General features: G+C 43.8%; 1 protein-coding gene across 2 annotated transcripts in view; it reads left to right on the top strand.

Moving 5' to 3' along the window:
• Positions 1 to 25,927, top strand: part of ror1 (receptor tyrosine kinase-like orphan receptor 1) — a 92,567-nt gene that overhangs the window by 43,769 nt on the left and 22,871 nt on the right. For both annotated transcript variants that reach the window (XM_029255169.1, XM_029255170.1), the window contains exons 2-4: positions 16,658 to 16,729; positions 22,601 to 22,888; positions 23,719 to 23,755. In XM_029255169.1, coding sequence (XP_029111002.1) covers positions 16,658 to 16,729; positions 22,601 to 22,888; positions 23,719 to 23,755 — 397 coding nt within the window. The remainder of the gene's footprint in view (positions 1 to 16,657; positions 16,730 to 22,600; positions 22,889 to 23,718; positions 23,756 to 25,927) is intronic.

Consider the following 25,927-nt stretch of genomic DNA (forward strand, 5'->3'; position numbering starts at 1 on the left):
GTTGCCGCACGTTACGCTACATCTCATCACGTTCGAACCACGTCGTAGCGTTGACGTCAACACCTCAGTTCGTCGCAGCGACCGACCTGATATTTAACCGAGTGGGTCGGTGCTCACCATCCGCACGTAGTTCTACGTAAAGACGTGATGCAGCATAGCAAAGCTATGCACCTGTGATTTTTTTTCACTCCAGTTGACACAATGTGAGCAGTGGAGCGTGGCACGGATCTCGCCACCTGGTGCAGGTGGCACAGCTGCAGCGGTCCGCGCTGTCCACACACTACCAAATGCTGCCACAGCTTGTAAAAAATGCAGCAAGTGTGAAAAAAAGAAAAAGCTGGCTGTTTTATGGGATACCGTCCGAGCAGGAGTGTGTGAGCGTACCACCTCAGCTAGTCCCTGAGAGTTGTACAAACTGGGTCTAACTGGCTCTTACTGCCTTTGGCTTCCTTTTCACTGGATCCCTCACTAGAATAATTCACATTGGCACATTCACTCTCTTCAATAGTTTTATTGTGACAGAACGGTTCAAATTTTAATTATAATTAGTCGACCATGAATGGGGAGCGCTGGGTGACTTGTCATTTTAGCTTACTAGGGGATGCGTGTGGAAAAAATCGTTTTTGTAAACTGTCGAATGGCTCTCGGTAACTAAATTCTTTTAGTTTTAAAAATCTCAGCATTCAGCATGGTTCATACTTGTTGCTGCCCTGCTCATGATGCCTGGTAGACAATTTCTCTTGGCAAAGTGGATGCAGTACTGAGCCTAATGCATACCTTCAGTGGGGTATTTCGGATCAGTTGCACAGCATGTCTGGAAAAGTCTTCAGCCAAATGCCTTGATCTGCCTCCATTTCCACTTCGGCTCCATCCTTAGGAAACAAGTCTCCCTTTCACCTTGCCCTCTCACCTCTGACATTAGCTGTGTTATTGGCAGCACACTGATTGTCCCCTGGAGATAAAACTCTATGCTTCCTGAGGCTTTTTTCATGAAGGCTTTAGCTAAGCAGTGAAATCGTAATAATGAAGAAAAGGGGAAAGTGATTGGGTTCACCCTTTTCAAAAGATCTAATTTGCTCCTATCATGTGTTTTTTAAAACACTTGTCCTCTTCTCTTTTAAGAACTGTATCCCATCGTGTGAGGTCTGAAGAGAAAGAGGGTAACAGTATGGGAATGTGAGATTTATGGCTGGTCTGTCCAGTGCACATGGGCCTTTGAGATGGATACTGACGGGGAGGTTGATGTCAGCACATTCGCACAAAGACGTGTAATACACTTCACTTTCATTTTGGCATAAATGCACCTTTTATAGCCTAACTGCCAGCTTCCACTCTCCAAAAGCATCTATTACCTGGGTCCATGGTGAAATAAATGGGTTTGAAGACATCAGAACATCTGTTGGCGGCAAGTGGAAAGACTAGAGGCTTCGGCTGAAATCAGATTTTCCCTGTGGTGAAAAAGACAGGGTTATCTGACTTTCAGTTATGGGCTTAAGATTGCAGCCTTAATTACAGTGGTTTCAACTTACCCCCCCCAACCCCCGACCTGCTGCTCCAAGGGAGGGCCCGTATGATAATGTTGCGAAACATAAAGGCATGCCTCTCTTCTGGCCTCTTCCTCTGTCTGCTGGTGAAGTCACATTTCTCATGGTTTGGCAGTGACTGTACAGTTAAATTGTTGTAAGATCAACCACAGCCTGCCCAAAATTACTTGAGCTAGTGAATTCCAGTGTAGTGCATTTGTGTTTGAGCATAGTGTTGAGACACTACTATTTCAGCAATTTCATCTTAAATGTTCTAGTCCGTTTTTTGGATCCTTCTATATAGCCATCAAAGACATATCAGTATTTGTCCGCCTTTTTGGCAATTTCGCTGTGAGTCTTAAATTTATGTCACCATTCTGCATTGTAAATGAGCAAATAAACCTTTGCATTGAGCCATGTTAAAGTGAACGGCTACAGTAAACTTGGATGTCCTTCATTATGAGATTGGGGTACAAAGTGGAATGTAGATGTTGTTGGCAGGACAAAAGAGAGCAGTTGTTATTACATCTAGCACTGTACAAGCCTCTTAAAAGGCATTGGCCTAATGAGCTGTAATGGTGCAAACCCTACGTTGCGCTGTCTCCAGGGGGGCATTCTGGCTGATGGTTACAGTCTGCAGCTTGCTCTTCTTCTTCAGTGGGGACACATTTGGGGCAGCAGTACCACTTACCCCATGGTGCTCCTCTCTCCAGCTAGCACCAGTCACCTACCACTCCATCCTTAAGCCTTTGATGCGTTAAATCCGGAAGCAGACATGTAACCGAGATGGTTTCCCAGCGACTGAGAAGGCACCCTCCTCATCCACCCCCATGATTACTCCTCACTGTGCTCTAAGAAGGAGGGAACTTCCAGTCTCCGGCCACGGGATCTGGGCTCTGTCACTGGCTGTCCGCTCCAGGACTTTGAAGTGGAGCTCTGTCTGTTGTGGTGTAGGGTCTTTTTGCTTACCATAAGGTGGGATGGAGTGATGGGGAGGTCAGTTTTCATGAAGAACAAGGACACATAAATAAACAAGTAACTGTTTAGAAAAAAGGCATCTAAGGGACTAGTAATTTAAAAAAAAAATAGATTAAAAAATCCTCCCATAAATAATGAAAAAGAGCTCAGTGTGGGGAAAAAACAGGAAACATTTCGGTCAGCAAGTAAAAGGATATGAGACCAAAGTGCTGTCAAAGCTGAGATGAAGTTACAGTGCTGTAATATGTGGTATGTGATGACTAGGAAATATGATTAGTTTAACTACTAGTAAATCAATTACAGCCATTTAAAGTATTTGTCAAAATGTCTTCCTGCTTTAACTAAATGTATAGTACTTCTGATTGTACTTTGGGCTTTTAAACTGATAATATTAGCAGTGATTTTTTTTTTTTTTTGCTTTGCTGAGACATAAAGGTAAGAAGTTCATGAGAAGACAAATGGGTGTTAAGTATTTTGCAAAGTCATGCCTTAAGTTGATTTGGTGTAAGTCATTGTTGGCAGCTGTGAGGCCCACAGTGTTTTGGAGAACGAATTAAGTAGCCCAAAAAGACAGGTCAAAGGATTTGGTATCCTTATATTTACAGGTTGATCCAGGAGGTGACATATACCTGTCGAACTTCAGCACAAGCTAGTGTGCCATGGCTCTATTCACTCAGTGCATCTCTTTACAGTTTTTCTTTGTCTTTAGCTACTCATTGTCCTAGCAGTTCCTGGATCTACTTCTCTCAGGCGAGATGGATTTGGACCTGCCTAACATTTCTCAGTGGTATGCATCTTCCCTTCCCACAGAGAGTCATGTTTTCCTCCTTTTAGCCTTCGAATAGAGGCCTTTGTTGTGTTCGGAGTTGCTCTCGGTAGCCGAGATTCATTTCAGTTCTCTCTTCTGCAGTGGAGAAGTTGATTTAACCGTTAAATGGTTCTTAAACCCACACCATTTATATGTGAAACATGACCTTCTCACACCATTTTTTTTCTTCCTAATATGTCATCATAGACAGTTGGACCTGTTGCTCTTGTTTTTAGTTTTAGTTGAAACTGTAAACCTTTGCCTTTTTTGCAGCTATTTTTTTGACATCTTCTTTTATGTGATACACTGATGAAAAGGACATCAAAGTGTAGGACAAATTTGCCTCTTTACTCTCCATGAAGTTACTTAATGTGTCATGGTTTTTTCAGCTGCTAGCCATGCTGGGGCAGAGTGAACTTGTTCTTTACAGCATCCTCAGACCAACCATTCAGTGTAACTTATTGTGTATCTAGTCATGCAGCCCTTACCTGTAAATATGTTTCCACAGTTGCTCTTGGATAATATATAATCTATAGGATTTTGTTAGACTCCACAGAGTTTCAGTAAGACCTCTCCATTCAGGTGGGGTGTGGTCATGAACAGTGGGTTTCCGAATTCGGCAAAATGAACAATAATATTTATTTCGTCATTGTTTCTGTCCACTTTACACAATGGAGCATGTTGTTCATGATGATCCTTCAGCAATGTAATGTAAAGAGAAAACCATGGCGGATTCTTGACCAGGTGTACTTAATTTCAGACAGTCGAAGATGACCTCTGCAGACAGCGATTAACAGTTTGGACTGAAATGAAGATGTACAGAATTCTGGATGTTGAGCAACATAATCTGCAGCTGATGATAGCAGAGTCGAGAGAGAAGTCAACAGATTACCAGTTTCAAATGAAACAAATAGGTCTAAAATGTGATTTTGGTGGAACTGAATGCATGCAAATGGTTGTTCCACTCCTGAAACATTACTGTTTGAACGCATTTGCATCTTCAAGCCTTGCTAATGGGACACGTGGGATGGGAACAATGCCTTGTTCTGTAAACTTTTTAGACCATGTACTTTTAAGTTTACTGGGAGTATAACTGGGACCTCCAAGAAATGAGGGATTAGTTACGAGGCTTTCCAAATAAGTCCTTTCCCATACAAATCATCAAAATTGCAATTGTGATGACTTTTTAGAATTTTGGTAAATAAATGATTGTTGCATGAGAGTTATGGCCATGTTCTGTATATGTACATATAGAGTAGGAAAACATTTATTTTATTTGCGTTTTTATCCAATTTATACTACCTTTACAAATGTGCAATTAATGAGTTCATTACATTTTAAGACTCCGCTAGTTTGAGAAGGATCACAAGTCAGTTGTGCTCCTCACACTTAATAAAACAAAGACATACATTTTGACTCTTTGGCCTCTGTCATTTTGATGTATAGGATGACTGACCTTCTCATATACCTAACTTTGATTAGGCACACATGTAAAAAGTAGTTGCAGAGGTGTGTCATTCAGACTTTGAATTCAATAAAGAAAGAATAAGTACGACGCTGGCAGCAGCAAATCAAAAGGTCCTAAAACTTGTTCAGAAACGAATGAAAGACTTCAGATTGAACCACAGAGGGGTCACGTTCCCATACCTCTCTGACCACTGAGAGCCATAATTCAGTGGCTAATTTGAAAAGTAAGTTATTTGGACCGTGGGCATCGCAGCCTCCCACTTGCCCTCGTTGTTTGATGGACGCAGGGACGTCGCTTGCTTGAACTGGGAAAGCCATTAGCCATGTGAGCAGCTTGTCCCCGACTCACAAAAGCCATCCTCGGGGTCACCTGGCACCCTGGCCGTCTTGGAGGAATCGAGAATGGGGTGTTGCTGTGGCCAGGTGCAGGGGTCAGCGGTAGTGCTGCAGAGCCCTCACTGAGACGTGCTCTGTGGAAAAGCTGAGGTTCAGTTAACAGACCTCGTCTCAGTAACACCTTGTCAGTACAGGGAAGCTTACAATTAACGTAAAATACAAATATAATAGCCTATTTTGAGCTATAATGTACTGCTTCAGTATTTCAACGCAGAGGTCTGTTATAACTTAGGGGGACGCAGTGGCGCACCGGGTTTGGCTGGGTCCTGCTCTCTGGCTAGTCTGGGATTCGAGTCCTGCTTGGGGTGCCTTGTGATGGACTGGCGTCCTGTCCTGGGTGTGTCCCCTCCCCCTCCAGCCTTGTGCCCTGTGTTGCCGGGTTAGGCTCCGGCTCACCGCGACCCCATTTGGAACAAGCGGTTTCGGACAGTGCGTGTGTGTGTGTGTGTGTGTGTGTGTGTGTGTGTGTGTGTTAGAACTTAGGCACTAAAAAGTACTTACACACAATTGTCTTTCTCCCTGCTGTAATGTTTATGAAGTCATCACAATGAGCAATGCACTTTCTAATAATTCTAATGATCTAGTTTTCTGCGGTAGCACGACTTTGTATTTTTGGGGTAGCTAACAAAAGAAGAGTAAAGGAAGGAACAAAGGAGATATGGAATTGGAGAAGGAGGGTCGGAGCTGAAGGAGACGTCTTTGCACGGGCTGTCGTGATACCAGACCGCCTCACTATTACTCCCTCGGCAGTGACAGCACGTCTGCAGATGCAGAGGCTTTCCGTCGCGCTGATTTACGAGCCGCCGCCTTGAAGCGGAGAGTCTCGGAGCTGACTAATCTTGATGAATGCACTGAAACAACGCAGGAACAGATTGTCTAAGGCCTCAGGAACTAAGACCTTTGCCGGGTCCGCCCGCCCTTCTCCTTCACGCCACTACACACACACACACACACACACACACACGTTCACACACACAGGCCCAAGCCCCCCTCCACCCAGCCTTACTTTTATTACTGCTCTCATGGGACTTGATAAAAACAGTCTGAACTGCCAGAGTGCTGGGGGAAAAGGGGACTGAGAGGAAGGAGGGGAGAAGGAGTAAGGGGGTGGGAGTTTAGATAGGACAAGGGTGGGTCCTTGCATATTGTCAGCGGTGGCTGTTTGTTTCAAAGGGTCTCTGTAGACAGGCCCAACTGTGCAGTGGGACTTGCAGATGCTCCGAATGAAATGTTTTGAAATACGTCGTGTCTGTAGAATGTTGACGTCATTGCATCAGTCTTCAAGTCGTTTTCCAACACACCATCGGCGTTGTGCTTGTATGTTTCTGTCACAGAAATTTTTACTGAACCTTCATGAAATAACTGAAAGGAACAGTAGAAATGCAATTTGCACAAGATAAAGGCATGTGCGGACCTGAACTTTACTTATAGCATGTCCTGGAGGATAGAATTCGTACTCTACGAGACTGTGGTGCAGTGACTCCCTTCTACAAAACTGTGACGTTATGCTAAATGGGGAGCGTTTCAGTATATTATAGAAATCATCCCGGGCGTTAACAAAGTCGACGAAACTAAATGGTTTTCAACAGAAGAGAATTAAATATGATTTCGATATTACGATATGTGAGTAAATTTTTTCCCGCTCGTCATTTGAAGTCAGGTAGATTGAGCCTGTGTCGCAGGCCCAGAGAAAAACAGCAGGTCCATGTGACCCATATCCTTGGCGAACACTGTTTTACAGTATTATGGTGCGATGAGAACGTCTGTTCCACCAAATGGAGGTATGTGATAAGATCAGCAGAGCGGAGTATTACTGTAAACATTTTCCATATGGAATCAGACCCAGGACTCAACCGACCCCTTTTCTTCTCTGCCTTGCCGTTTTATTAAGGAACAAAACCTTCGGACTCCTCAACGTTTCAGCTGAAAGCAGCATTTGATCTGCTCAGGACCTGACAGACCATCCTATGGGGTGAGAGGGCAGGCCCAGGCTCACATGTGGCCCCAATTACCCAGATGCAAATGAAACAGTACAGATTTAGTGTGAGGTGCTTGACTGTGGATGAGAATAAAATGGCTAATAAGGTCCAGATCCAGCTTGTGAATGTTAGGAACTTCGCTTGAGCTGGAGGCCAGTGCTATTTACCTGCATATTATTAAAAATGTAAAACATTGCGACAAAGACAAACCCAGGCTGTGGCATATTGATGAAGAGTGAAGAATGGGAACAATATGCGGGTGCACAGCAGCAAAACGCTGCGCGCGGAACGCGTTTCGTCTCGGCAGGCCGGGACATTTTCCTGCAGGGCCTGGTGGGGAATGAGGTAATACAACAGAGGTCATTGTGCGCGCGTACTTTTCCGTCGTTCGCTCCGCCGCGTCTGGGTCAGACGTCGGGAAATGTACGCAAGGCTCGCGAAAAGTTATGGACCGTTGGCCTCATTCGCCGGGACCGCGCAGAGTTTATGGAGGCGACGGTGGAATGATTTGAGGCCTGGTGTAGGTGAGCCAAATCTCTAGAGATGCTGAAGCACCCGCAGGTGTCACGCTTCCATATCTGAAAACTGCCCACGGCCTTTCTCAAGGGATTAAGGCCTCCTGGACTGAAATGGACACAACGAGCTAAAGCTAGGTATCCTTCGGCAGAGCTCTGCGCTGCTCGGGGTTTTTAGTGACTCCGGACTCTGTTCTGCTGCTCATTCCATCCAGGCCGATGCCGCTCCTCCCTGATTCCATGCAGACTAACCAGCTCCAGGCTCGTGCCCTGTCATCTCTTTGTTCCGATGCTACAGGCGGCCATGTTCTCTCCATTAAAACGTAGCTCTGTGATGTGTTTCCCAATCTGCAAAGCTCTTTCCAAACTTTCTGCTTCCACGTGGAATGCCACAGATTTTCTCCCAATTAGAAACGTTTCGAAAAGCCGATTCCATAAATATGGTTATTTATCGCATGCGCAAAGGCAAATGTTATGTGCTAGCTTTTTTCTGATGATACGGGTCACGGAGGTCACCTAGCGTTTTTGCGTATTTCGACATCCCGGACTTACTCATCAGCGTACGGTTTACTTGACTTCTGATATATAGCACATACAGCCCTGGCAGCCTCTGTAATACGTATATTCCCGCGGGAAGTACAAACACTGCGGGCTGTCCAGCTGTTTTTTTTGCTGAGGTACAAGTACCCAATTGACTCCGTATTTTTTTTTTTACTGAAAAGTCACACTGGAGCCAGTTGCTGGCTGTTCTGCATTTGACAAGAATTTGGTGGGTTGATCTCCATTGTACAAACTCTCCTATGGTTTTGGGAGCGCCCCATCCCGCGCAGGGTTCCGGAGGGATACGGGACACGAATCGGAGTCTGCTCTCCCCAAAACTCGATGGCTCCCCGCTGAGGATCTCCTCTTGGCCTGAGCTGTCTGTCACTGGGGCTTGGAAGTGAAATTAGAGAGCAAGGCTCAAACCCTGGTGAACATAAAAAGAGATGTTCATGTAGACTTCTTGTCCAGAGCCCCGAGGCCAGGATTTAACAGAGAGCTCTCATAGATTGAGACTTCCAGGCCCACAAAAAATGCTACCGTGTCCCGTCCCCCCCCCCCCGTCGTACATTTTGGAGAAAGTAGAGTTCATTAGCATTAAGCGTTCAGACAAATTACTTCGACGGAAAGGTTCAGAGCCCCTTGTGTTAAAGGATCCCTTCCTAGTTCGTTGGGTTCACCAGATTCCAATGTGTTTCTCATAAGTAGTAGACATGGGACCACTTTCCTTGCACGTTTCTGGATTCTGTATTGTTAAACTAATGAGCATTGTGACACGCGGACCATGCAGCGTGCACAGGCTGCAGGCCGAACAGCTGAACTTCCAGCTGAAGACGCTGAGTGTACTGCTCGAGATCTGTCAAAGGGGGAATGAAGGCGGTGACGGCGTTCAACCGCAGCCTGGGATTTTGTCGAAATTTCACGTTCAGATCTTCCTTCCAAAGCATCTTGGTTTTTTTTGTGTTGACAGGATCGCTAATGATGGGCACTTACTTCAATATCTTATCTGAAGTCAGTAATTCTTGGGATTAGTGGTTTCCATTTAGCTGTCTGAAATTTACCATTGTTCCATTGTCTCTGTAAAATTTGTTATTCTTCAGAACAGGCCACAGTCCACAATAATCTGTTATCTCCAGATGGATTATTAATGTGTCAGATGCAACTGATTTATTTATTGATGTCCTGCCGATGCATACTGGTTCCGCACAATATGATTGCTTTATTTCGTAGTTTGCCATTGTATAGACATCAGATGGTCGGTGTTAGCTTTTCTAACCACATTTGGTTACATGAGGTGGAAAACTGCTTCCTTTTCAAGTGCATGCTGAGTAAATTTCTGTTTCAGAAAACTACAAGATACATTGTATTTCACTGTGAGAAATCCACTGTTTTCATCCTTTGTCCAACAAACAAATTAGGTGTTTGCATATTAGATAGAAAAGAACTCGTGCATATAAAGATACATATAGATTTACTATATGCATATAATTTAAAATATTTCTTATGTCCATGCAGGCACATAATCTGAACACGAGTAAACCGACTACTAACATTAAGCATTATTTGAAAGAAACCGTTTAATTTATGAAATAGTTTTTTGTTCATTTTTTCAAGCAAGTTGTAACAATGTTTTGCGCTGTACTGAAAGAATCGACAGTCAGAAGAACTCATGCTTTTGAATTTGAGAACATTTATTACATTTAAAAGTAATAAATAAATCACTTTTAAATACTAAATTTACTCTTTTAACCAAGTGCAGCTTCCTGTGAATGCTCCTTATCTGAGGTTCCCTGTGCTCTGCGGTTAACGTTTTCCGGGCAGAATTCACTTTGCAGGGCTCTGGGCAGGTGACTTATCCCGTGCTACGAATCCCCTGCTTGTGACCGTTCTGTGATTTGTTACCTGCGAGCATCCCTGGAGTAATAATGGTATTTGTCAGAAAGTCACACTGATCTGTCTTTTGCACCAGTATGTTCACAGACAAGGTGGTTGGATTAATATAGCAAAGATGCAGCAGGTTATTTATAGTGGATGCTGACAGGCCTGCAGTTTTCAGACCATGTGCCAGCATTCTTTCCATTTTTTTTACTCTGTCCCACTCTGTCTTAATCATTATGTCTTGGAAAAGGGTTCCAGGAATGCAGGCATTTATTTTTCTAACCTTCCATGGGATAGGTACCAGGAGTCTGCCTACTTGAGTGGCAGGGAGCAGGGCTACACGTTGCCAAAGCCTCTGGGAAATCTGGCAGAAATCTTCCGACACTACCAAAATATAGTGCTGAAGCACATTTCTCAAGCAGAAGTTGAAATTACAAAAAAATAATACGTAAATAAAATTAAAAAGAAACCATGCTGGAGCTGGATTACACGAAACCTGCTGATTGGAATAATTCCTGCCCATGATTTATGATTGAAAATGTTCACAGAGGAGTGGATAAATGGCGAAAAATGTGTCACTGCTATGCCAAGTGCCGCCAGAAATAATGATTTCTAAACGTCGTGCACAGTTTTCCGTCGCGAAATACGACCCACATCCGTCCACCTGAACTGAGGGTTCTGGCGGATAAGGGGAACTATGGCACACCAGACCCGGGGGCTGACTGCGCTGCTGTAGCCCGCTCTCCCACCCCTCCGTGGTACAGCAGCCTCGTGGGGGAGCCGAGAGGCTGCCGTAATTAGCGTCTCCATCCGCTGGTTTCACATTTCTATCGCAAAATTACACCAATTGCCTTGTGTCTTCTTTCTGCTTTGAAGGTAGTTTTTATCATGTTATTGGAAGAATATATTAATGACAATGACTGATGTTATGTCATAATCATAAACTGCAATATTCTCCTTGCAGCTGTTTCCGAAACGGGGAAGGAGGAAATTTAAACGTGCTGCTATACGGACTTTCGTATTTGACACCGTTCGATTGCGGATTACATCTAGACCACACGTTTGAATTTTTGTCTGTCTCGCACTTCCTGATCAGTTTCACTTGCCTGTCAGAGCAATGACTGCATTACACTATAGGTGGTACTGCCCCTAGATTCTGGAATATTCCCTAAATTCTGTGTACTCTCATCTGCTGATACATTGTAAATTGTGAACCTAGAAGCCATTAAATGGTAAAACAAAATAGTTTCTTTGATACTTTATATCTTTGAACAGCAAGGGTCCCATAAATATAGTGTCAGAGCATTAACTCTGAGTTTTTCAGACGGGGTATCCGTTGCATTCTGCTTTGAAAAAGTGTACCGTGCGTTTTTGCTACGTAATGTCCTTCACCTAGTACACTGATATAAATCCTACTTTATTATGACATCTCATGATATCGTTGACTTACACATAATTATCTTGCAGCTTTTATAGATACAAGGTAGAAAAGTCTCATTGTATCTTTAAACCTCCCTTTTGAACAAAGCAGTTGTAATGTGACGCTGAAAATGATTTCATCTAGCCAGACTACAGTATTTCAGTTTTATGACGACTATACAGAGAAAAACCATACGAAAAAAGGAAAGAATTTTTTTTACAGTTTTAGCTTGGCAACCGTGATACGAAAGACCGTAAGGAAAAAAAAGAAAAAAAATATGAATAGCACATTGTGCTAAATTTCAAAATACTATTTAGCAAAATTATACCTTAGTTGTAGTCTGTAACAAAATGGCACTATGGCATTTTAGTCTAAGTGTTATAATTACCTGCTGAGGTGTGCTCCTCATGGTCAGACTACTGTATTCGAGGAAGTTCCTCAAAGAGAAAGCCCTAACAGGCGTGGTCTAACTCTTCATTCTACCCTTCAGCACACACACCGGGCTGGCTAGTGTTCAATGGGTTCTTTGAGACCCTTAGGCAGGGAAGTGCTTCTTATGTTCAGTAGAAAATGACCGGTCCCTGTGCAGAGGGCAGTAGCTCTTGAACTGAGCTCCATTGTGGGAGCAGTTACTCGTGATGAGGGTATCACTCATCTCAGTCCGGTGCCGAGAGAAAGCCTCGTCTCCCGGCGGGGGTTCGGGGGGGGAGCGTAGTAATCCAAAAGGTCCTTGTGTTATACCCTCGGCTGTCCTCCCGCTCGTGCAGTTCACTGGCTGGCCCACGCCGTGACCGGACAGGGTTCTCCCATTACAGGTTGGCTCGCATTGCCAACACTGCGGGCCTTTTCATCCAGAGCCCAGCCGTCTGACAGCTGAGTGGCCAAGGACAAGCACGGTCTTCTCCCTGCCATTTCTTGCATCTCTCTTCGGGGTGGACGGATCACGGGCGTCGCGCGGCCCCTCCAGCCCGAGGCGCTGGCCGGCTACCGAGCTGGTGGAGGAAGGCGCCGCAAGGATAAAGTGCTCGTTGCAAGTTGGGACGTAAGCTGAGGGCAGAACGCCCCCTTCGTGACATGCTTCATCATCCTTAGGCCTTTTCCCTGTCCCCCCGTTCCCCGTGTGGAATCATAATTTTCATAGACACTCCTGTGGCCAAGTACTGCATTTTCTTCTTGTAAGTGCTTTGTGTAATTACACTAATAATTCATTAAGGATGTTTGTAGGTGGACCAAGCTGGGATACACAGGGGAGACCTCTGAATGAAAGCAATTCTTCGGTTTCACTGTGGTCATCTTTTAGTTTATCACTATGCTTTTTAAATTTTGACCTCTAATGAACTGTAATTTTTAAACTTTTTTTTTTTTTTTACATTTTTTCTGCTTTTTTGGATTTTTACTACATATATTTAATGATCGTTATCTCTTCCACTGTTTTACAAAGCTGGAAGGCCAATTAATAATGCCTCAACTGTTGTCCATCTAATTAATATTTTCTTTTTGATAAGAAAGCATAATAACGTAATTGTTGTGATAAATAATATAGTTGCTGTGCTTGCTTTTCTGTTTGAACTATAGAACGTTTTCAGAATAGATGAAAATCAGCAAATGGGTCCCGTTTAGCTGATCAGGAGTAAGATTTCTTGTTGCCTTAATATTCAGCATTCTATATAGAGTATATAGTAGTTCAATAGCACTGAAAGGTTACTGCTGAAGTTAATATACTATTCATTTTTGGAAAGGGCAAAGTAATTTTTAGCAGGCAAAATGTTAGCAGCATAGTTAAACATAGATGAACGGGAACTGGGTGGAAAGTCCATACCTGATCTGTGCAAAACTGGAGGCTGCATCACATATGTGTGTGCAGTATGAAATACATTCTTGTATTGATTACATGCCCATGATGTGTATACTGTATATATAAGCAGACTGTGTCTGGCAGCTGGGACTGTGGGCTAGCCTGGCCAGAAATTATTGGCCCTTAAGTGGCGGGAGGAGAGGTAGTGAAATGGTGGGAGAACTGGACATGTTAGCAAGAGGCTCCGGGATCGAGTTTCAAGGGCAACTTGCCGTTAAATTCAAAAACAAGTATTTTCCCTGCACCGATTGAGCACAACTTACATCCGCGTGACCGGAAAACTCGTTTGTTAGATTGCTTTTAATCCGAATCTCTGCCAAATAGCTGTTTAAGTTCTTATTGCACTTATAAGTGTGTAGAACGGTCCGCGGGCGTCGTGGTGCCAGCCCACCAGATCAGAGCCGGGAGCCTCCTTCGCCTGGTTGCTGGCGTTCCACGGCCAGCCGCTGTGACCACTCTGTTCTTAGGGCATCATTAACAACTGGTACTAATAAAACGAGCCTTTGTTGCTGAGGAACATTAGAATGTTAATCTCAAAATTACCCTGCAATTTTCCAGATATTTCTTGATTGTGTAATGATGGGTTAGCTTGCAGATGTGCGCTAATTGGGGGAAAAATGCTTTTCATGTGTTGTGATATACCACAAGCTCCAGTCTGCAAAAGTGCCCCATCCTTTTATGGGCTCTCTTCCATCTCCTTTTTACCTGGGTTTCCTCTGTGCTGTGCTGTTGAAGAAAATCCATGATATCCCTCTGCTAAAAATCAGAATATTTTAAGATGCCCTGTAATGCCTGAACAAATATCCTGAAATTTTGTCTACTCAGAACTTCCGTCTTCGGCGTTTATACATGGACATAGTCGTCGAGGAGTCCGCTGAGTTTAAATGTAAAGCAAAATTTTGCAGCACATTTCTAGTAAACATCCTGGGACACATCGAGCAGATGGATAATGCCTTCAAACAGATGGATAAATGTCAAAGATGATTCGTACAAACTACCTAGAAACAGGGACCTTGTTGCAACAGTAGAGAAGTCAATGTGAGGATAGTTATTTTCAAAATAAAATGCCCCTCTTTTTGTTACGCATGTATCTGGGCCTCAGTGATTTTATTTCTTTGGGGAGATTGTACATCAGTCCAGTATGGAGGTCACTGCTGGACTTTTTTTGTAACAGTGTTCTTGGGCAGCCACTTGCGCATTGCTTGGCATCATTGCCTCCAGCGGTACGGGGAAGGGGGTGTAAATTGGAGACGTGAGGTGTTCTTTCATCAAGGTAATAATGTAATGGTTGTTTACACTGGGCTCTGCTCCCCGGTGGCTCCGGCACGGATTCCCCACCTGCCCATTAACAGCTGCTGGATTCAGCTGCGATGAGTAAATTGCGTAGCTCTCCATTGACTCCTTTCTCTACGGTAGGCAGGCTCTACTCTCTAAGATGTGCCTGATCCCTTGTAGTCTGCCACATAACACACAGCAAGGCAAACACTGAGCTTCCGGTTAATGGCGTTTATGATTTTAGAAGAGGCTGACAGAACGAGGGACCACATCACCCTGATGTGAGCCCATTGAAACGGGCGTGAGCTACTTTTCGGCTAATTAAAGTTCCCGGTATTCTGACACGTCCCTTGTATTACGGCAGGTTAACACCTAATTAACACGGTAACACTGCTCTCTCTTCGGTCAGGGCCGTGGGTCTGTTTCCGTTTATGTGCGCTCTGCCTTCTCCCTCACAGCCTGGTAATGCCCTGAAGGTTCTTGCCACTTGTGTTCGTTGCCTTCTTCTCTCAAAATTGTGTCAATGTCCTTTAAAGGGTTTTGATCCCACAATCCTGACTCAGTGTACTGCAGCCCAGTCAAAACCAGGTTTCAACACTCCAAGATGTCTGATTAGAGTTAGATTTACATTCTCCAAAGTGAGGTACATCTAAGAACAATGCGATGATTGCGTTACAGCAACAGACGAAGAGATTTGGATGCAGACGCGTGCTTCTAGAGTACAGTCAGTTTCTCACATACCACCATATGAAGCAGTGTACATCACACTAGTAGCCGCATAAGGGTTTATCCATTATTCAAAAACTGATAATGAAAAATTATTAAACATAACTACGAATTTGTCGAGCACTCGAAGGATCGGGGAGAAGTGAGTCCGAAAGAGGTGAGTTTTGAGACCCTTAAATGTAGGGTGAGATTCGGCAGTTCTGAGTGAGAAAGGGAGGTCAGTCCATCACATTGGAGCCAGAAACGAAAACCTTCATGTTTTTCATTCTGGACCTTTTAAGCGTGCTGCCACCAAGCAGGCAGAGGTGGAGGAGCATGGCAGTCTGGATAGGGTGCAGCAAGTGATTAGGACTTGTAGTAAAAATTCGGATTTATGGAATTAACACTGAATTTCTAATAAGCGAGCTTTTATAACGGTGGCTGAGGAGGAGCATGTTAAAGCAAGGTTTTTTTATCTTTCCAGTTTCTCCAGTCAATGCGTTCCTCGACCAAGAGAGGAACAATGACAAGCGTAACTCTTCATGTTCTCCAGCCTTGGAAAAGGAGCAGCCGAGTTGGCGTACGTCACTGCTGCGGGTTCCGAGGTGTTAATTAGCGCCCAGGGATAAAAAGAGAGCCAAAGCACCTCTGCGCCTGTCAGCACGCTGTTGATTTACTCACGTTAACAGGGAGACCTCGCGCGGCACTCACGTGGTGTATCGCTCAGGTCGTTTTTAACACACTTTTTTAGGCTTATTTAGGAGGGACAGGGAGTGAGTGAATCTGCCAGCTGCAGGTAGAGTTGTCTCATCTCCACGGTTGGACTGCTGTTACAGGAAAAGCTGCTTGCTGCAAACGCATCATTGTTCTCTTTTTTGCTGAACACTTTTAGGACACTTTTGGGTTGTTCTTAAAAGAGCTCATTTAGGCAAAGATATATTACTACCGAATCCTGGCCCGAAGGGCTCGACTCTTAGCAGTCGCAGTTACGAAAACGTGAGCTTTCTTTCATGAAATATTGTGGTTGTTTGTGTTTTTTCTTCTAGGTGTTTCACTGAGTCTTTTATTTCTTCATTTTAAAAGCCTGTTTTGTGCAGAAAGTGAATTAAAAAGCTGGAATTACTGAAATAAAAGCTGGAATTTTGAGCAATAAGCCAAGTGCCCAGATCTCGACTAAGGAGCAGTTGACCTACCTACGAACTTGACACTTCACGTGACTTTCTTAGTCTGTCTTAGTCCTGTTCCTAGCTGTATAAATGAAGATGAATGATAAATGTCAGAAGATGAATGTAACTGCAACTGATTTTCTCTCTTACAGGTACAGATGTTCCTCACAACCCTAGTGCCATGGCCACTGCGTCGTGGAACATCTCCAGCGAACCAGAGAAAGGTATAAGCTTTCAGCATATCTAGTTTAAGCACGTCTCTTAACGACAACATTTTTCACATCAGGCTACATGATTTGATGGATGAATGGTGATTGGGCAACGTTATGTCTGCAGCCCAGGTTTATTTTGATGTACAATGTTGACAAGATTCATTGTTTTGAAAGAGGGTATGACTATCAGCATGCCTTAGCATATGGGAAAGACGTGATTGTGAACAGAGCTATGAATGATAGAATGATATGGCTGACAATTTTGTTTCTGCTGCCCTGCAACATTTCGTTTTAATGCCTCTCTGGGCACAAGATAATTCCCCAGGGTTTTTGTTTTCAGGTTGATTTGGTTCCTCATTGGTCTGATTACATTCCTCATTGAGCAGAGACATAACCACAAAATTCATCTTATCTGCTAAGCTTTTGTCTTTTGTCTGTGTGCCTCTGCAGTTCATGGGACAGAAATGAGTTCAGAGCATATCCACACATGCAGAAACGCGTGTAGCCTCATACACTAAAATACAGCAACATGCATAAATGCATAGATCACTGATAGCCCTATAATTTGACATACTAGTAAGACATTGGATTTTCTGCTATGCCAGCAAAGTCACCTCCAAAGAAAACACAATTTTCCTGTTGTTTTTTTTTTTCTTTTTTTTTATCTGCGAACAAGATCAGATTTCAACCCGTTTTTTCTTATGAGATTATTATGACAATTTTAGCCAATATTAACGGAAGGCTCAGTTTAGCCACTTAAAATGCTTTATGGTCACAGTACTAGTTTAAAGTACGTATTTTGCAGGGCTGACGGATAGTTTGCAGAGCTCCGTTTGAATTTTTACTGTACTGCTTTTGTGTGGCAGTAAAGTAAAATGGGTAAACCCAAAGATCCTTGGCATGCAATAAAAGTAATATTCGGGACTTCTTTAGTCTTCTGTGATATTAATGAATAGTTACGCGACTGTTATTGGTTTGAATTTCTGTGGGATTTAGTCACCTGTACTCAGCGCAGTTTGAACTTGTCCCAAGAAAGTGATGAGAAGAAAGGATGTTTTGTGCCTAAGCTGGCAGACCCACCAATGTAACTTTTTCTCTTTTGTTGGCTGGTGAATTCAAGAATATTCCCAGAGCACTCCTCTAACCAATGGTGTCATTATCAGCCATTATACCCAGCAGCAGAGCGTGTTGAGGGCGATGAGGGGGCTCACTACAAGCGTCTAGTTGTTTTAGATTATTTCTGCTTCTGAATGTTCCTTGGTCGGGCATCTCAGAGTCTACACAAAAGCCTTGGAGTAAATTTAGAAGCGAGGACTGAGCGCTTTGTATCGGAATTGTGGTAGAGGAAAACGCACGTTGCTGTAGGTAATGGAAGCCTAACCACTGCTGAGCACGACAAGGGCTCGAGAGCAGTTCAAGTACCAGCTGTACGGTTCCCAGTTTGTTGTCTAGCGCTGAGTTTGTTCTGTAGTGCTCTTAGTGGTTGGCTTCAATGACCACAACATCCACTCACTAGGGCTGCTCATTTCCTCTTTTCCTGGCTCCAAGGGAGATTCAAAAGCAGAAAAAAAACAGAGCCCATTGTCTGATCCGTGGGTGTTTGGCTGCCTTTTTATTAGCGCTTCACGTTATTTTCTTCAGTTTCACTGAGTGTTTTGTTCAAGTTTTTACATATTGAAACCATTATATGGAAACTGCTATTAAGCATATGTTTCAGTAACTAATAAAAGAAAAGCTTTTGACGGCTATGCGTTTTTTCGCTCTTTTGCATTCATGACAGCAGAGTGCAGACAAGTGGACGGGTCATCTCTTCCTCTTGAACTTGAGGAGGACGGGGATTCGTGGGAGCCGTTGTTTGGATTGTAGCTAACCGATCAAAGGTCCGGACAGTGGAGTGGACTCCAAACACACACACACACACACACACACACACACACACAGTTTTTGGACCATGGGGCACAAGAAGAGTGGATTGTGTGGCCAGCAGCCCTTCAGGCTCATTAAGTGACTGTGAATCATGCCCCTGATACCCAGGCCTTGGTGAGAAGCTGTTAAAAACAGTGCTTTGTGTTTCTGAAATCCGTCAGTGAGAGGAGGCCACGTTTCCCACAAACACTTTCACTGTTTTTTCTGTCTCTAGAGCCACAGTAACACAATAATGGCGTCATCTTTTTAGCAATGACTGAAGCGCTTGGAGCCAAGGAAATGGAAAATATTTGGGGACTGGTTTGAACAAGAAGTGACCAAAAAAGTTTTTACATAGAGGGTGGAGGAGATTTTGTTGTAGTGTACTGGGGGTCCAGTCTTTGCCTTTAGTAATATCAGCACTACATAAAATCCCACATCACGTAATTACATTCCAAGTCAAAATGGCCTCCTGTCAGTCTTAAACTTTATTCTGTCCTTACGTTTTAGCCACGCTACAAATTATCGATTTCACAGACTAGCGGGATTATTCAGAAGTGAAAATGATCTGGCATTGCTGTCATTTTGTTTTCTAGTTAATGCTACGGACCAGCCCAAGACACTTGCTAAGAAAACAAAACTGTAAGACACATCTAGGGCACATGCAATGCAGAAGTTATTTGTTTTTAATGTTAAGCTTCCAGAGTGTTGGTCAGCGTTTGGGTGGTGGACTCACAGAGCTGGGAAAAACTGGAAAAGCAAGATGTCCTTCTCCCTCCTATTGCTCATTCAAAGACAGGAAGTCTGGGAGTAAAAAAATAGGGAATAAGACCCACACCTACACATAAGCGCTTCTGGGTATCACACAAGTCTGGAGGTGAAAAGGGTGCCCGTCAGTAAAAGTGACAGGCTTGGCTCCTCTCAACCCCACAGCTTGAGCGAGTGACAGAGACTTATTTGCAGGGAAATATTAGCTAAGTGATACTTGATTATTATGACTTTGCAGAGAGGAAGTTTTTGGTTGTAGAACCCAAGAATCTTGACTGAATCATGTGGAAACTCACCAACTAGCCATTATCTCAAGTTCAACTGGGTTGGATAGCCAATAAGCAAGAACAAATAAATTTCAGAATATTCAAAGACTTGGTTGGATTACTATGACCTGAAAGCACTTTCTGAGTAGTGGTAATGAACTGCTTGTTTATGTACGTTCCAGAAAATGTAGGTAATTTAGTTACCTGGATGCTCTATTGCAGGGGCCTTTGCATCATTCACTGGGTTTCTGGGTTCTGCTTCTCACTGTGCCTGAAACCTCAACATTTTTTGCATTACGTAAAGACAACTGTATTGCCTCACTAGGATAACAAAAGTACAGACAAGAGTTCTGTATTTTTTCAGTGAAAGATTCTACAGCCACCCAGCAGAAGCAGTGAGCTGGAATCTATCGTGCAGATATTCCAGTTTGTACCTGGGAAAATATTATTTCATTGAGTAAACATGGCACTCTCCTCAGGATGTTCAGGCTATTATTCTGCACAGAATCTAGCACAGGTTGACTTGGAAGCTTAACAAGTCTCCTATTTAGGAGAAGAATGTGTTGAGTTTGGCGCCTACAGATGCGGCACTCACAGCCGTGGTCTCTCAGGGTCATGCGGCACAGTGTGGGTTCATTCATTTACCCTTCAAGGTCACATTCTTCACGGCAGTCCTTTTCTAAGAGGGGCGTTTTTCATAGACATACATTTTTTCACATGTAAGACCATGAACGTGAACTGAGGAAAAACATGAGTAACTCATTGTCTACAGAAAAATTGTAGAGCTGAAACACATTTTATTATTTATGTGCTTTTCCATCTTTTAATTTTGTTGTTTCCAATGTAGATATTGCTGCCTTTAGACATCCGTGCTTTGCACAGTGGTGGGTGGGCACATACGTCACAAGGCCAAGGAGTATTGATGTGTGCAATTGAAATTTACCTCTTATTCCACCTTATGTATCAGCTGGCACCATGTGGAAGGGCTGAGCACTGATTAGAGGAACAAAGCAATGGCAACCAAACTACTCATTGGTGGAAATCTGACTCCTGAAGCCGTTTTCTCATCTACCAAAGACGAAACCTGTCTATTCTTCCTCATCGTACCAAAAGCCCATTAGTTACTTTTCCTTTTAAACATCAGAAAGTAACTTTTTACACTACTTTCTGAAAATGTAGCAGTTATCCTAATGGACAGACACTATGGACAGGAAGAATTTTCCTGTAAGGAAAACATATCATATTTTAAGTATCTTCTATGAAAGCTGAAATGTTTATGCCAGTTCACATCTGTAGAGCGCAGGCAGTCTGAGCTGGAAGTTGGGACCAGGGGCAGCGTTGCCAGCCAGGCCCCATCGCCCCTTAACGAAAAACCAAGGGATTCCGTGTAGGCACTGCTCAGCCAAATCCTAAACTTCTACGACAGCTACTGATAGAGAACAAATATAAGATGAATGTTGCTTTCCAACATGCACTGTTAATGCCCTGGTATCAGTCACCCCAGGTGATTCATGGTTCCGGCTCCAGTTCCATCATTTGGTTCCAGCACATGCTGTGCTGGCTCCTTTTCCATTACCAAAAGTCGTATTTACGTTGGCAAACGGTCAAAATGAGGAATACGTCTAGCGCAACTTGTCTAGGGGTGAAAATGCCAGGGTTTTCTTATGACATAACTGTTTTCAAACCACTTTTACCACATGTGTAGATGATGAACACTAATAATTTGCAGCGGTACCCACACAAAACGTTATCCATGAGTCTAAAAAATTATTTAGGCGTCTACAAGCAAGCGTGCACCGATACAGGATTGCTGTGCCTGCACGCATGCACAAATGCACTCACATTAACGCACTAACATAGCAGTGTCAGTAATCTGTCTAGGAGAAAGTTCAGCACCTCTCAGAGTGAGGTTTTTCACGTAAGCTTTTTTGTTCCTTTCATGTAATCTGGGATAGTGAAACACAACATTACTGATGGCCCAGGGTCACAACGAGAGCAAGAACATTTTGAAATAATTATTTGTTCTTTCGGGGCATTCTATTTGTGGACATGTTGTTGCTCTTCAGGATTTTTGGATGACGTATTACTAAAAGCCAGGGAAGTTCCCATGTGATTGTAAGAGAGATAGCCAAAGACTGATTTTAGAACACTGGTTCATTTGGCACACAGGCATACTTTATACTAGGCTTCACTCTCTTTTCCACCCATCTGTGGAAAAGTCTTTTGTTCTGGTCCAAATGGAAAATCCAAATTTTTAAGTGATTAAACCATTAAAAAAAAAGTATTTTACCTGAAGGTACAAAAGCCTTTCTCTGCGCGCTTAATTCTTCACAAAAATGAGCATGTGTCTCTATCAAAGCCCTCGTTCATGCGAAACCTTTTCCGAAATGTTTTAACATCCGCTGGGGATTAAAAGGTTGTTCGCTGCATTTTTCACAGGCACTACTGACTGCTAAAATTTCTGTCATTACTTCTGTTTTCACCAAAGAAAAATGGAAACATGATCAGAGGTGAAGTTAAAAAAACCGAGTAGTTTCAGGGATGTTCAGCAATATGTGGTACAGACAGGCAATGCTACTTTTTTCGCAAACGGTGGCGAAAAGTGTCAACAGGAGAAAATGTGTACAAAATAATGCGATTCTTTTTGTTTTTGCCCTTTTTGCGGGACAAAGTTCTTCTGAGTGGAGCTCAGGGTGGCCTTTGCAAAATGCATTGAAGCACACGTCAATGGAGATCTTCCCCGTGATCTCGGAAGCGGTGTTCTACAAGTTGCTTTCTACAACACCTTCTCCAGGGCAGCTTGGCTATAAAGGGTGTTTAAATGTTTTGCACGTTCAGACTACACATGAAGGTATTTTGCCATGTTCCGTGAAGTAAATATGACCAATTGTGGTTTTGAAGTGAGCGTGAATGCCATCGGGCTTGTCTTCTCTCTCTCTCTCAGGCCACTTCCTGAGGTTGGACTCCCCACTGAACAACATCACCACCTCTTTAGGCCAGACTGCGGAGCTGCACTGTCGTGTGTCGGGTCATCCGGCCCCCGCCATCCGCTGGCTGAAGAACGATGCCCCTGTGGTGCAGGAGCCCCGGCGCGTGGCTTACCGGCCCACGGACTATGGCTCGCGGCTCCGTATCCGCAACCTGGACACCACAGACACAGGCTACTTCCAGTGCGTGGCCACCAACAGCTTTGGCACCGTCTCCTCCACTGGCATCCTCTTCGTCAAGTTCGGTGAGCCCCTCTGTAACCCACACCCTCGTACCAAAGTGTTCTTCGGTCTCCGTAACCTCCAGGTTTACACTTTCATGGAGCTGCTTCTCTGTGGTGCTGTATTAGAGCCGTTGCCTTTCACTCAGGATCCAGGTTTGAATCCTAACTCCTGCAGTAATACTCGAGAGGAAAGTTTTTACTGTAAATTATACTAGTAGAAATTATACAGCTGTATAAATGGGTACATTATTGTACGCCATTTAGTACACAAGCCTAAAATTGTCCCATCCAGCCTAGATTGCATTGTGTGCTGTACTGCATAATATACAACATAAAATCACTACAATCGGTCCTGATCCTTGATCCCATGGTCATTTGTTCCACCGTGCTATACTGTAACACAGTCGCTCAAAATCAACATGAAATCCAAAAAATACGGATCCTTTCGCACAAGCAAGGATTCAAAGCAGCTGAGCGTCCTGCACCTGAGACACACATCTTGTCCTCAATTTTCAGATTAATTAAAACACACATTATAGAAGAACTGACTGTGTTTAGAGAGCAGCGCATTTAAGTCTTTAAGTATTATAACCTCATTTATTGTACTGTCGAAAACTGTACACAATAAACTGTAATAATTTTGTCTGCAGAACAGCATATATTTTCAACTGAACTGTTGGTAATTTCATCTGTTATGTTGAATCAAACAGATAATTTGATAAAATTACGTTACTGGCCGAAAGGGCTGCAAATCAGAGTCGCTGGACCGACTGATGGAATGATTTTGCGGAGCTGTCTCCGGAATCTGTAAGGACCGGTTGCCTTTTGTTAATCCTCACCTTCTTCTGCAGACCCTCACCCGACGCCGATCGCCGGAAGGCCCTCTCCGTAAGTGTATTTCTTTTCATCGGAACATCTCTGCCATCATCATTACTGCAAAGAGACATGGAGAAAACACAGCTGAAGACACATGACAAATTTATAGCTCACAGTAAACGAGCCTTCAGCGGCAGGCTTCGTACCGAGTGACAGAAGCGCACTTGACAGTGAATGCCGAGCTCTACTAAAGCTACAAAGGGGAGATGAGCGAAGGCATTACCCTAAAGTTTTCCACTGTGTCATTAAAGAGCTTCCTATTTCCAGGCACATCCATCTTTCATGCTGCATTATGGTTGCGCAGCTCATATTTCAGAAATATCTGTAAGCACAGTTGTATGTTGTTCCTGACTCGGGTTTTATTGCTCCGTGAGCTTGAACCTCATTTTTTACCCTTTTCAACTACAGGCTTGAAACGTGCCGTCGCCTGCTTTGTAAACCAGCGTGAGGGCTAAGAGTCGTTCCTCGGGATACGGGCAGCAGTGGCTCGGACTGGTAGCGGTTTTATTTATGGTCTTTGACTCACCCTCAGATCGGTGTGAGCTTAAAAGATACAAGAGCTTGCTCACTGAGCACTTACATGTCTCCTCTTTATAGCCAGGCCTAGCCCAGCCTGATAAGGCAGTGGGAGCCAAGCAAGGTTCCTAACCATGTGTCCACTGCCCAGTCAGCTGTGGGCAGTGGCAGTGGGGAATGCTATTCTATATAGCTGAATAATTCATTCCAGCAGCCCCTTACTCAAACCGATAGCCTCGGTAGAAAGAGAAGAGGTGTCCTTTCCTTCAGCTCTGTCCGCACGAGGTGGTCCCCTCTGAATGTGCCGTTAGCTCGGCAGACACCTGCAGTCCAGTGTATCAGGTCAGTGTTTGTGGCTTTTTTCAACCTGTGTAGGTCCTCCATACCCCCCAAGGAAAGGCCCTGCGTGCAGCAGTTGTACATTCTTCTGAGGTGACGTTGAGGCGTCAAGGTGCCGAGGCTCTGTGCCATTTCCCCGGGCCTGAGATCATAAGGCACTGGTGCGCTGCCGTGTCAATCCGGGCTATAAGCTAACACAGAACCGCTCCTCTCTTCCTCCAGGCAGGTATATGTAATGTACCTCAATTTCCTTGCGCTTTCCTACGTCCCATTCATGCATTCGTGTAATAAGCACTTCATCAGTGTTACGGTCTGTTGTTTTGAAGTTCCACGTTAAATTTAGAGGTTGCTTGGTTACATTTATTAGCTTCACAGAAGTAGAGGCTTCTTGTTGATCCCTTCTTGGAGTCTAAATACAGGTTACTTTATTCATAAATGTATTTGGCCTGTGTTTTTCGTCATTACTGTAATGAGAACTGACTTGCGTTTCAATAGAAACACCAAATGGCAGGTTCTTGGCCGAAGGCCAGGCTGTGTTAATATTGATTAAAGTCCACAGAGTCTGCCTCTGTGCTTAACCTACAATCAGAAAACAGGGCACCTCATTTCACCTAAATACAGCCATTACATGGGTTCATTATGGAGGACAGGGTTCTCTTTCACTGGGGCATGACTTCAATTTAGCTGTTCCTTGTTATTAATGTCATCATCTGGGAATTACAAAGCCACCTGTCCTGCTAGCACTCGTCAGCAAGACGGGGTCGCCTGACAGCGACACCTAACAGCCCTCCTCGTACATGGGCTTGTCACAGCAGCAGTCACGTCCAAGTGCTAGGCTCATGTCAAAGCATCCAGATGTCTTAAATATATTCTAGTATTCTCTGGGTCTGGTGGCCATAATAGCTTTTCTTGACACATGTGCGAAAAAGATGCTGACAGCGACAGCACGCCATGGCACCCTCCCAACCAACCTGTGTATTTATTTATTTATTGTCCTGTACTCCTGTTCTGTGTTGCACCAATGTCTCCGGAGAAACGACATTTTGTTCCACTGTATACAAGCTATATAGAGGAATGACAACAAAAACAACTTGAACTTGAACTTGAACCACTGTAGAGCCCCAGCTGGACCAGTGTGAGGAGAGAGTCTAGTAAGCGGCCTTGCATGCGTCAAAGTAACCTGGATGTGGCCGGTTCGAGTCCCAGGAGCGTGCACTGCTATTGCATCCTTCAAAAATGGGTAAAAGAGTAAATTGCTTTAATGAAATCATTAGTCAGTGTGATAAAAGAATGTTAATTAATTTAAAAATTATATGAAAGTGGCTAGGC

This window comes from Scleropages formosus, chromosome 9 (genome assembly GCF_900964775.1).
Source record: "Scleropages formosus chromosome 9, fSclFor1.1, whole genome shotgun sequence".
NCBI classification, from domain to species: domain Eukaryota; kingdom Metazoa; phylum Chordata; class Actinopteri; order Osteoglossiformes; family Osteoglossidae; genus Scleropages; species Scleropages formosus.